At 39.7% G+C, this 13,320-nt stretch overlaps 1 protein-coding gene across 1 annotated transcript in view; it reads right to left on the reverse strand.

Moving 5' to 3' along the window:
- LOC134315046 (CUB and sushi domain-containing protein 1-like) overlaps positions 1–13,320 on the reverse strand; it is a 739,302-nt gene that overhangs the window by 251,108 nt on the left and 474,874 nt on the right. Inside the window, exons 11-12 of the mRNA XM_062995960.1 lie at positions 9,937–10,040; positions 9,593–9,705 (exon numbers count right to left, since the gene is read on the reverse strand). Of these exons, the coding sequence (XP_062852030.1) occupies positions 9,593–9,705; positions 9,937–10,040 (217 nt within the window). The remainder of the gene's footprint in view (positions 1–9,592; positions 9,706–9,936; positions 10,041–13,320) is intronic.

Consider the following 13,320-nt stretch of genomic DNA (forward strand, 5'->3'; position numbering starts at 1 on the left):
AGCAAAAACAGCAAATAATAATCAACTTTTTAAATAAAATAACCATTCCCATGTATGGCAACCATTTGAGAATGTTTCTTTTCTGCTTCTTGACTGTGAACTAGCCTGGTGTGGTGGAACCCTGGTGGCACTCACAGAGCCCTGATCCCACTAAACACCACTGGGATAAATTTAACAGGTGATTGTAAGCCAGGTCTTACACATGCTCTTTAGTCTAAAAGAGCACAAACTTCCTCTGAAGAATTTTTCCCTTCAACATCTTGTGGGAAGCCTTGCCAGAAGACTGGAGATATAGACACAAACAATATGGGGGTGGAGGTATATTGCTGGACATCTAAAGAGCTCATGAACAGGTGCCAACATACTTATGGCTGTGTAACCTTGGTACTTGGAAGCCTATTTTAAAGCATTGTTTATCTGATCTTCTGGTTTTCACCTTCCATGTTAATATTTTAAAATGATACTTAGTTTTAAGACTTGTTTTTAGAGAGTGCCTTCTTGTAGTTCCTTGCCAGCCTATCTTCAAACCAGAGGCTGCTTTATAAACTGCATAAGAAATAACCCACAAATTACTTTAATGCAAAGTAAAACAGATGCAGTTGAAAAATAAACTTAAATGTTTGAAGCATTTATTAAATAGAAATTATTCATGGGATTAGCTTGTTTTTGTGTGACTGGTTATAACCAGGTAAAAACAAAAAAAGCAAACTTGGGACATCTACTTAGTGGTAGAGTATAACTTAGTTTTACTCAAGTTTTACTGTACTTATAAAGTGAATCTTGGCTTCCAGCAAAGGACTAGAATTTTCACAGCAACAGAAGGTGTAGGGCAGGGGTGTCCAAATTTTTCTTGTCAGTGGCCAGACCAAGTAAAAAAATATGCAAACACAGCCCACACACTTTTCTGTAATAAACCAATAAAAATAATACTGTAATACTATTTTGACTATCCCTCCAACACATGCGCAGTTGCCGACTGTATCTTTTCATCTTTTCACAATCAGCTTTGTGCACAGAGAGCCACACCCTGATCAGCATTATTTCTCGACTCTGTGCAGACGCTATCAACCAGCCAGCAGAAGTCATAATTCGCTCAGCTATGAGGAGTCCATATCCAGCTTTATCCTACCCTCTGAACAACAGCCAATCGTTGTTCATGCAGCCGCCCAGCCGGATGGCAGAGCTGAGATTCGATATGATGTATTCGAAATCCCAGCTCTGGTGTGCTAGTGTGTTTTACCGCTGCGCCACCTGAGCGGCGTTTAAGCAGTTTTTTTTAAACCTCCTTAATAGCGGACCAACTTTAATTTTATTTCTAAAATATGGTAATGGGCCGCAAATGGACCACAGGCCGTAGTTGGGACATCCCTGGTGCAAAGAAAGGATAGTTCCACTTTTCCACCTTACAGATGATAACCCCATCTCAACTGCATAGTAAAACAGTGACAAAGGAATGATGCCCTGAAGTTCATTTTAGTGTTAACAAGTTTGCCATTAGCTTAGCCAGTAAATGCTTCAATTACCCAATTAGCCAGTAATCTACAGGGGAAAAAAGTTTTTACCCACAATGTGTTTAGTACAAGTAAAATACCTTTGAAGCTGCCAGAAGCAATTAGTCATCAGGTTTAAAGGCTTCGTCCTATCTTCTTTAAATTAGCCCTGCATCATCGGTTAAGTATACAATTAGCCTAATGACTACCTGACGGAAAACTCTATGACAAAAATATATAGCAATAACAAGCTATGTCAAATAATCAATACACATGTTTAGCAACTACTGCTAAATAAATAATAAAGCTAATTCAATATTGTGTTTAGCCAGTTTAAATTCAGCTTGTGTCATTATTAAGAGCTACTCCCCTTTTTTGCACAAACAAATTTATTTGTTTATTTATTTTTTCCTAAAGGCTGAGTGAGTCTACCGCTTAGCAAATAAGCCACCAAATTAGCGACAGCGTAGAAGCTACTTTCAAGAATACATCTCTGTTTGTGGTTCTTTAGCGAGGACTAAATTGCTTTTATTCCTAAATGAGTTCTGTTGTAGCCTAAGGGCCATGATTGTCCCAGTTTTACTAAATTGCATATTAAAGAGTAGACCTGTCTCACAATCAATCATGTTGCTGTGTATATTTTGGGGGTGGGGGGTGGTCCTAAAGTTTTGGCTGAGTAGTGTGTATACACCGATCAGCCATAACATTAAAACCACCTTCTTGTTTCTACCCTCTCTGTCCATTTTATTAGCTCCACTTCCCATATAGAAGCACTTTGTAGGCAGCGTCCTGTGACCACTGATGAAGGTCTAGAAGATGACCAACTCAAACAACAGCAATAGATGAGCGATTGTCTCTGACTTTACATCTACAAGGTGGACCAACTAGGTAGGAGTGTCTAATAGAATGGACAGTGAGTGGACACGGTATTTAAAAACTCCAGCAGCGCTGCTGTGTCTGATCCACTCATACCAGCACAACACACACTAACACACCACCACCATGTCAGTGTCACTGCAGTTCTGAGAATGATCCTCCACCTAAATAATACCTGCTCTGTGGTGGCCCTGTGGGGGTCCCGACCATTGAAGAACAGGGTGAAAGCAGGCTATAAAGGTATGTAAAGAAATAGATGGACTACAGTCAGTAATTGTAGAACTACAGTGCTTCTATATGGTGAGTGGAGCTGATAAAATGGACATTTAGTGTAGAAACAAGGAGGTGGTTTTAATGTTATGGCTGATCAGTGTAATAAATAATAAAAACACTATACATATCCCCTTTACTGTATATGACTGTCACAAGCTTGTATCAGTTTTACTAAGAACAATTAGGGACAATACTAAGGACACTTATTTAGCCTCTTTGTTTAGTACCTACAGTAGTTGAGCCATCATTGCTAGCTATTACAGCCAGTCTGTTTAAATAAATGTCTGTCAATAAAAAAACACCAGAGCTGAGATTTTGAATACATCGTAAAGAATCTCAGCTCTGCCATCCGTCTAGGCTGGGCGGCTACATGAGCTACAAGCTGGACCAGAGTTCCTCATAACTGGTGCAATTACGGCCTCTCCTGGCTGATTGATGGTGCCTGTGTAGAGTTGGGGAATAAAGTTGTTCCTTTGCATAAATTGGAAGCTTTAAACAATCTGAAGGTACAAATAAAAAAAATTCAAAAGTCTAAATTTATTATTGATATGCTTTTTACTGATTTTCAGATGTCAGTTAATTCATCTATTTTTTTTTTATTATATGATTTAAGAATGAAATATGAGAACCACTTTAAAGGCACTGAAATTATGAAGTTATCATGTCCTTTAGGCAAACCTGATCCTTTCTGAAATACCCAAACCATCCAATTGTGACATTTGTGACAACTAAACACCAATTAAGATTTTTTTCTGACAAACTAACAACACAATCTATTTAAAATCTCATAAAGTTTAATAATAATAAAAAAAGATATTTGTTGTAGACGTCCAGTAAGTCAAAGGACAGAAGCCAATTACCCAGGCTGTAGAAAAATCTGATAGAATATGGAAATTACCAGATGGTTTGAACATCTGTGAAGCAGAGCTGGTTGTTTGTGTCTATGCCTAACCAGGACTGAGGGCCCACGGGCCAGTTCAATATTTTTGTTAGATAATTCAGTAGAGGCAGCATTTCAGTTCCCCGTGTGCCCTGTTGTTAACGGTTTAGTTCTAGGTCACATCCGAGAGTTTTCCTCTCTATTGGCTGGCAATCCTGAGAGAACCACAAGCAAAACCTACGGCGTTTGTGCTAAATGGATAGTCCTTGGATAGCCTTCTAAACTTCATGCCATTTGGACTCTGCCTCCCTCATTAGCTCCCTTCTATCTGATACCCACCATTGAAAGTGAAAACAGCAGCTGTCAGAAAATACAAACTTAAAAATTATTAGGGGTGTATTAGAGCCCGAGATCTACAGAGACCAAAATGAAATGTCCAGCCGCTCGTCCCTGGCGGGACTATTGTCAAACACGGCAACGTGACTGGGAGAGCAAGTGTGAAATTGGGTTTGCACAAAGTTAATTGGGTCTCATTGCACTGAGGTTTTTCCAGAAAGTGAGAATTGCTCAATAGTGAGAGTTTAGCTTTAGGTGGGTGGGGTGCAAAAGAACAGGGGATTAAGTTTGACACCCACATGTGATGAAGAATAAAACACAGACAAAAAGCTTTAAAAGTGCTACCAGTATTACTAATGCTATTAGCTTATTTGACCCACACAGTTCATGAAATCTAAATCTAAAAGCTTTAAAAATGCATTTTAAAGGATTACACCAGCAGCCTGTGTTGCTAACTGTTCTGTCACAAGACCCTGGTTGCCTGGACCTTATTGTGGGCAAGAGAACCAAGGTAAGCTAAGGATAAAAGCTCTCTGATGCCATACACACTTGGTTTACTGTTTTTATATCTACAAATACTATTCATATACTAAACACAAAACATCCCACACACAGCTTGTGTAGTGCAGGGTAGTGCTAGATCAGCAGTTAAGGAACTGGACTAGCAATCAAAAGGTTGCTCATTCAAACCCCACCACTATCAAGTTTCCACTGTTGGGCCCTGAGCAAGGTCCTTAACCCTTAATTGCTCAAACTGTATTCACTGTATTCAGAGATAAGTGTAAGTAAGACATGAGTGTTACAACACTAGAAAATTTAAATACCAAGCAAGATAGAGACAAATCATCTAAGTATATTTAGGGAACTTGAGGGTTTCAAGCCATCGTACCACGCCCCTGGAGCAGAGAGGGTTAAGGGCCTTGCCCAAGGGCAAACAGTGGCTGCATGTCAGAGCTGGGATTCAAACTCTCATCCTTTCAGTTGGCTACCTTTCACTAGGCTACCACTGTCCCAAAAGGAAGGCAGACTGCCACATGCAGCGCCTTATTTGGATAAGTCTGTAGTCTTGGAGCTTGGATTCCCTACGTCCTACAAATGTGCCTTGAGCTTGTTTGGAGGTTCTAGCAGGTGAACACAGCTACTTCTAGACCAGCAATGCTTGTCTGCCGAGATGTTGTCCTCTTCCACCGATCGCAGAGCTCTGGGAAGGACGCACATGGAGTGGTGAGGGAGGAAGGGGACACCCGCCTAGCCAGCCAGATCAGCCGAATCAACCCTAGCGATCAATGGGGTGACAGATGTCGTGGCCAGATCACCCTCACATCCATCACAATTGCAAAATGCTGCTGTTTGATGTTAAACTGTCCTTTAAGAGCCAGTAAAAAAAAGCCAGAAGCAGAATATTTAAATTTATTTTGCAAAGAACAGTAAAAATTATGCCTTATATGAAAAATCTTGTATTCGTGCTTGGGTGGTGTAGTGGATGACGGTAAGTTAAACACTTGAGCTCAACTGTCAACGATTCTATTGATCTGGTTCATTTAACACGCACAACTGTCTGTGCCTGATAGAAGGAAGGTCAGACAATGCTTTCTGCTCATTGTCACTTTGTACTGTGACAACGGCAGTCAAAATGTTACTAATCCTATTTGGCTATATTTTTACAGTAGCAATGGTTTCTCATGCAATGACAACTAAAGGGCTTCAAAGGTTGCTCACATTCAACATGGTTTTAGGACTTTGTCTACACAGTCTAACATTTCTCCAAATCTCCTGAATCTTTTTATAATATTATGTACAGTAGATGGTAAAAGATCTAAATTGTTTCCTATCTTGCATTGACTGTTTTTTTTTTTAACTGACAAATCTGTCATGAAGTTTGGCAAAATGTGGTGCAGTCATGACCCATCTTTGCTTGCAAAGGATAAGCCTTAGGTGGATCCTCCTTTTACACCCAATCATTATACCCTCACCTGTTACCAACTGACCTGCTTATTCTAAAATGATTTAACCTATATAATTTCAGTATTCCTTAACATTTTTACTAGGGCTAAGCGATATATCGCAAATATCAATATAATTGATATTACTTTTTACATGATACTGAAAATGAACATAATCGTTATATCAACCTATGCTTAGGATACACAGGTTACCATTTGAGAACGTTTAAAACAGAGCACAAAAGCGCTGTGCTGCACGCTCTCTTTCATGCATGAGCAATAAAAAACAAGTCAGAAACGACTTTTTTTCAACGAATTATTCATTGGAATCGAATCAGGGAGCTGTGCTCTTATTTATGGTAGAGATTCATTTGTTCTACTCAGTCTATTTCTTTACGGTGTTGTGCGTAAACAACTCCATGAATCAGTGCATGTGTTTCAGTGATTCAGTCGTGGTTCAGGCCTTGATTAACAGCTGTATAAACCAATCAGAGCTTCAGAATTCTTTTTTTGATTTTGGGTGGAATTTCAGTTGTTCCTCTAATCCTAATCAATATATGCTCTTTTTTTTGGCATTTCTCCAATGTGCGCCAATCGGGTAAGCTGGCAATAAAAATCTCTTTATTGGTTGTGGAGGTATAAGCTTAGTTAACGAATTACCAGTTTCAGCGTTTTACCGCAAAAGCCGAGAGAATAAATCTGTTGGATATGGATATACACTATATTGCCAAAAGTATTCACTCACTCATCCTAATCATTGAATTTAGGTGTTCCAATCAATCACTTCCATGGCCACAATTGTATAAAACCAAGCACCTAGGCATGCAGACTGCTTTTACAAACATTGGTGAAAGAATGGGTCGCTCTCAGGAGCTCAGTGAATTCCAGTGTGGTACCGTGATAGGATGCCACCTGTGCAACAAGTCCAGTCGTGAAATTTCCTCTCTACTAAATATTCCACAGTCAACTGTCAGTGGTATTATAACAAAGTGGAAGCATTGCATTACAGCAACTCAGACACGAAGTGGTAGGCCACGTAAAATGACAGAGCGGGGTCAGTGGATGGTGTAAAGCACTCTAGAGCAGTGGAGATGTGTTCTCTGGAGTGACGAATCACACTCCTCCGTCTGGCAATCCGATAAACAAAAACGTGAATTTTATCTTTAATGGAACAACACACAGATATAGATTTGTCTCAGTTTGAAGAAGAGAAGCTCAGGTAAGCAGCGGTTATAATTTTATGCTGCTGTGTGGTGGATCTGGGTCACGGTGCTGCTGTTTACCGTGCGCTTTCATTTTGCAATGACAGTGGCCTGCCATTGTACTTTGTTAAGTTTACATTATATTGTATCGTATCATATATAGCTACTTCTCAAAAGCTTACCGAGATATGTACCGAGTTTTTGTCATATCACCCAGTCCTGATTTTTACTCCTTTTACCTGTCCAAACTTTTCTTAGTGAGTTACAAAATACAAACAAGTTCGTCAATAAAAGCATTTAAAGTCATTTATTTTTACTTTTATCACAAAAATAATTTTTTTTTTTTTTTTTTTTTTTTTTTTTTTTTTTTTTTTACAATATTTAACAAAATATATTAAAATGGGGTATGTACTGTAGTTCTCAACATATACTCTTTGTTAATGCAGATTGAAAACCCGAATGGTTATTTTGTGCTAGGTGTAAATTTGAATTTGGAAATAAGAACCACAAAAACAGGTCTGTAGTGATTTAGAAGCTTTACATCTTCACAGGCCCGAAGACTGCAGTGAAAGAAAAATGTCAATTTTTCAAAACTGGGTCTCTTAAGGAGATCACACGCTCAAAGAAAAGGCCTTCTGAAGAAAAAAACTTTTGTAGTCAGACAAAAGCCTTGAGGTGATAGTATTATGCTCTAGAGCTCTTTTGCTACTAGTGGTGCTGGTGCATTGCAAAAAGTAAATAAAACAATAAAAAAAGAGAATTCTCTAAAAATCCTTAAATCTTGGATGCTATCTGGTGTCTCAGCTGAACCATGGCACAAAACCCACCAGTTTTAAGGTGGATAAATCAGACTAACATAGTCCTGACCTCTAACCAATATGTGGGTTTTAACGATTTTAAAGAAGTCGAAAATATGTTGACTGAAAATCCATGAGCTGCATGAATTCTATCGAAAAGCAAAGTAAAGGTTATGGGGAAAAACACAACTATATATTAGAATTCTTTATGTCTTGATGTCCTATTTATGGGCCATGAATTGTTTGTTCCAATCATTAACTCACAGAAGAAAAAATAAATTAAACAGGGCGGGTTTTAAAAAGCTTGGGGACATAGCAGCACTTAATAGTACTGTTTACTGCCAACTTTTCCCCAAACTTTCACAAGTTGTTTTTGTTCTTGAGATCACATCATGGCTTAACAAGACAAGAGTAGACTAGTGGTCAAACTGTGCAAAAAGCTTGTTTACCCAAATATATACAAAATTGATAAGAAAAAATAGGTTATGAAAATTCTATTTATATTCTTAGATGCTGTTTAATCAGCATTTCCATTATGAAATACACTGATCAGCCATAACATTAAAACCACCTCCTTGTTTCTACACTCACTGTCCATTTTATCAGCTCCACTTACCATATAGAAGCACTTTGAAGTTCTACAATTACTGACTGTAGTCCATTTGTTTCTCTGCATGTTTTTAACCTGCTTTCACCCTGTTCTTCAATGGTCAGGACCCCCACAGGACCACTATAGTGCAAGTATTATTTAGGTGGTGGATCATTCTCAGCACTGCAGTGACAATGACATGGTGGTGATGTGTTAGTGTGTGTTGTGCTGGTATAAGTGGATCAGACACAGCACCGCTGCTGGAGTTTTTAAATACTGTGTCCACTCACTGTCCACTCTATTAGACCTAGTTGGTCCACCTTGTAGATGTTAAGTCAGGGACGATCACTCATCTATTGCTGCTGTTTGAGTTGGTCATCTTGTAGACCTTCATCAGTGGTCACAGGACGCTGCCCACGGGGCGCTGTTGGCTAGATATATTTTGGTTGGTGGACTATTCTCAGTCCAGCAGTGACAGTGAGGTGTTTAAAAACTTCAGCGGCACTGCTGTGTCTTATCCACTCATACTAGCACAACACACACTAACACACCACCACCATGTCATTGTCACTGCAGTGCTGATAATGATCCACCACCCAAATAATACCTGCTCTGTGGTGGTCCTGTGGGGGTCCTGACCATTGAAGAACAGGGTGAAAGCAGGCTAAAAAAGTATGTAGAGAAACAGATGGACTACAGTCAGTAATTGTAGATAGTGGTGGTTTTAATGTATGGCTGATCGGTGTATATAAGATGGTATAGATGGTGCATCCCTATAACCTTCAGATGTCTAGATCTATTGGTATTTATATAAAAAAGTGAATTAAACACTAGTTCATTCACAGTCATCTAAATGCTTTCGAGCTTTAAAAGCTTAAACCATGCTGTAATTTGCCCAGCCAAAAAACAGATCTGTAAAAACAGATGCCTCCATTTAATCCTAGATTTCCTTTAAATCATCTTTTTTTTACACACTGAAGGCTAAGTAGTGAATTTCCTTCAAGCAATTTAAAACATGTCAGTAAGGCACATATGCCGCTCCATTTGTTTTCAATTTGCGCACTGCTTCTGAAGGTAGATGACTTGACTGTTTCCCCGACTGAATCAACATGGGGGAAAAAAGGCTGCACATTTAATATTTAATGGTTTAATATTTATTTATTTATTTATTTATTTTTTTCCGCTGTAAATGAAGCTTAGACCAACCTTCATATATTGCCTTGAAACCCTGTGAACCGATGGTGTCGTCAGACTGGAGATGCAGCCACATCTGGTTGCTCATACTCACAATCAAATCAGGCACACTGGAGCCCGTCAGCCTGGTATACAGACACAGAATGAATCATCTCACACTATCATTTCCATATGCATATGTAACGATGACAGAATGGGTTTTAAATGTGCCATGAAAAATCTATTGATGGTTTTATGTGGCAGATGTTTTTGAGAGAAAACGAATCATTTTAATATCAGCTATGGAGAATGTGCCAGAGAGGAATGTCTGTAATATAATGTTTTCTGGACTTGTAGAAAAGTGTATGAAAACTTACACATAGAGCACTCTTCTGGCATCACCGATTTTTCCCCCATCGCCCACTGTTAACGTGTCATAGGCTCGCTCAAGGTCAAACTCCTCAAAGGCTAATTTGATGACCTGTGAAAACATAGAACAAGTCAAATTACATGTTGTGATTAAATATAATCCAAGCAACTGTAGGTGAAGTGCCCTGCTTAAGGGCCCAGTTGTGGCAAACTGGCAGTGTTAGGTCACAGATCAGCACCTTTCTGATTAGTGCAGTACCTTAAATGCTGAGCTCCACCACCTTTAAACACATTCATCACATTCAAACACCTTCTTCTGATTAGCATTGCATTGTCCCCAGCACTTAAATCATTTACAAGCCACCACACATTCACCCACTTACAAGCAGTTATAACTTTTAGTAACCAATTCATATCAGCATGTTTTAGGAAGTGGCAGACTTGAGTACCCTGAGAGGGAAAAAAAACATGCATACAAGAAGAAAACACACCAAACAACTCTGATTGATTGTTGTGATGTTTAAACCCAGTTTTGCAGGGCAGTGGTACTGTGTGGCACCCACTTTACAAGTTATACCGCGATATTTAAAAATGTTGACGGTATTTTAAAAATGTGAAGCGCCAAATTTCTGCTTCAGGTCTACCCTGAAAACTGAGACTTTAAGACATTTGCGCATCCACAGTAAGGGAGGGGTGGGAGTGGTAGGTGGTTGGAGCTCACTGATTGGTTGTGCTCACTGTTTGAGGTGATAACACGGAGAGACAAGCGAAAAGCCACAATGGCTAACGTTAGCTGTGTGGTAAGCGAACTAGTTCCGAAGTAAAAAAAAATGCCACTGCTGCAGTTTCATTCGTTCCAAATGAAAAGGGGGAGCCAGCAAACCTTGATGAACGGTCCGTGTACCTTTGGTCATTCGTTTTTCACTTCAAATCCCAAAGTTGAAAAACGGGAAAACGGGGCGTTATTCGTTTTTCGTTTCAAGATAAAAAATCAAATAACAAACAAGTAGAAATTTAAAAACGGCTCGTATTTAAATTTTCCAAAATCAACATTTTCTATCAGTTCAAATAAACACAAGCGCGTGCATGCGTGTAACAAGCGAGAGAAGTGAGAGAAGACGGAGCAAAAAGTAATAATAACGTTACGTCGGGTCCCCTGTTCTGACTTTTGTGTCTGCCGTAGTGTTTTCCCTGCCCTTGTAATTCAAACAAGAACTATTTTTCTTTAAAAAAAAGCGCTATTCTAAGAAAAAAGAATGTTGTTTTCTAACGTCTCACCTGTCGTGTAATGTGAATTACAAATATATTGTCTGGCCCTTGTTAAGTGTACTATGCTAGGGCATAGGGAGCAAGTGTGTAGGGAAGATATGAGAAATGATCGTCTCCGGCTGTGCTTATGTTGTCTTGCACTGAGCTTGTGTGACATTAAAAGTAGCGTTCTCATTAAACCCTCACTCAAATGTTTGGACTTTTAATTATTTTACATTGTTTTACATCACCGTCGTCACAACATTAACATTTACATGAATATTTTTTTACAGTATAGAACTCAATTCTGTAACACAGACATAATTAATCGTACACGTCACTGTGTAACTATTACAACATCTAATGCGTTCTGCTTCATGCACTTTTAAGAAATAGCTTTAACTAAAGACTAACCAGTGTAAAGTTTGTACACTCTGAAAAGTTTGTCCGCCCCGTATTTTCTGAGAACGGTATGGCGGTATGAAAATCGACAATACCGCTCAGCCCTAGTACTAATGTGCTACACATAATTAAAAATTAACATAATTACGATCAAATTAAATGATATCTTAAACAGATTAAGTCATTCATTCATTGTCTGTTTTACAGCTGTTTTATTGTATTCAGGGGTGCACAGGGTACGATTCACTTGGCGAAAGGTAGAAAACACAGGTCTCCAGTTCATCATCACACGCACACATACACTCAGGGCAATTTTAGCAGCTCCAGTTAACCTGACTGCATGTCTATGGACGTTTGGGAGGAATCCAGAGCACCTGGAGGAAATCCACACAGACAAAGGGAAACACCTTCACAAAGAATGACCCCAGAGCACTTTACCTGGGTATTGAACCCAGGACCTTCTTGCTGTGAGGTGACAGTGCTAACCATTGATCCATTGTGCCGCCCTATACTTTACATTGTTACATATAAAATAAATAAACTGTAACAAATAATAATACTAATAATTAGTGACTCATTCATTGTTTTCTGCAAGGCAAAGATAAGCCCTGCACTGGTGCCAAATGATTACATCACACTTTCACACAACCACCCACTCATTCACACAGAGGAGGCAATTAAGTGTGGCTAATTCACATTCTTTATGTTTTTGAAAGGTGGGAAGTAACCAGAATGTGCAGAAAATAGCATCCACACTACTTCACCCAAATAATCCAGTTCTTTACATGTGAAATATAAATATATATACACCAATCACTCATAACATTATGACCACCTTCCTAAAATTGTGTTGATCCCGCTTTTGCTGCCAAATCAGCCCTGACCCGTCGAGGCATGGACTCCACTAGACCCCTGAAGGTGTCCTTTGGTATCTGGCACCAAGATGTTAGCAGCAAATCCTTTAACTCCTGTAAGTTGTGAGGTGAGGCCCCCATGGATCGTACTTGTTTGTCCAGCACATCCCACAGATGCTCGATTGGATTGAGATCTGGGAAATCTGGAGGCCAGGTCAACACCTCAAACTCGTTGTTGTGCTCCTCAAACCATTCCTGAAGCATTTTTGCTTTGTGGCAGGGCACATTATCCTGCTGAAAGAGGCCACAGCCATCAGGGAATAACGTGTCTATGTAAGGGTGTACATGGTCTGCAACAATGCTTAGGTAGGTGGTACGTGTCAAAGGACCCAAGGTTTCCCGGCAGAACATTGCCCAAAGCATCACATTGCCTCCACCAGCTTTCCTTCTTCCCATAGTGCATCCTGGTGCCATGTGTTCCCCAGGTAAGCGATGCACACACACTCGGCCATCCACGTGATGTAAAAGAAAACGTGATTCATCAGACCAGGCCACCTTCCATTGCTCCATGGTCCAGTTCCGATGCTCATGTGCCCTTTTTTGGCACTTTCGGTGGTGGACAGGGGTCAGCATGGGGACCCTGACTGGTCTGCTGCTATGCAGCCCCATCTGCAACAAACTGAGATGCACTGTGTATTCTGACACCTTTCTATCAGAACCAGCATTAACTTCTTCAGCAATTTGAGCTACAGTAGCTCGTCTGTTGGATCGGACCACACGGGCCAGCCTTCGCTCCCCACGTGCATCAATGAGCCCTTCTGTGTTTTTAAGGAGAGATTTGCTGCATTCTGAATAATGGTTTGCATTATTTTCAGTGGAAAATACCGG

This window comes from Trichomycterus rosablanca, chromosome 5, assembly GCF_030014385.1.
Source record: "Trichomycterus rosablanca isolate fTriRos1 chromosome 5, fTriRos1.hap1, whole genome shotgun sequence".
NCBI lineage: Eukaryota > Metazoa > Chordata > Actinopteri > Siluriformes > Trichomycteridae > Trichomycterus > Trichomycterus rosablanca.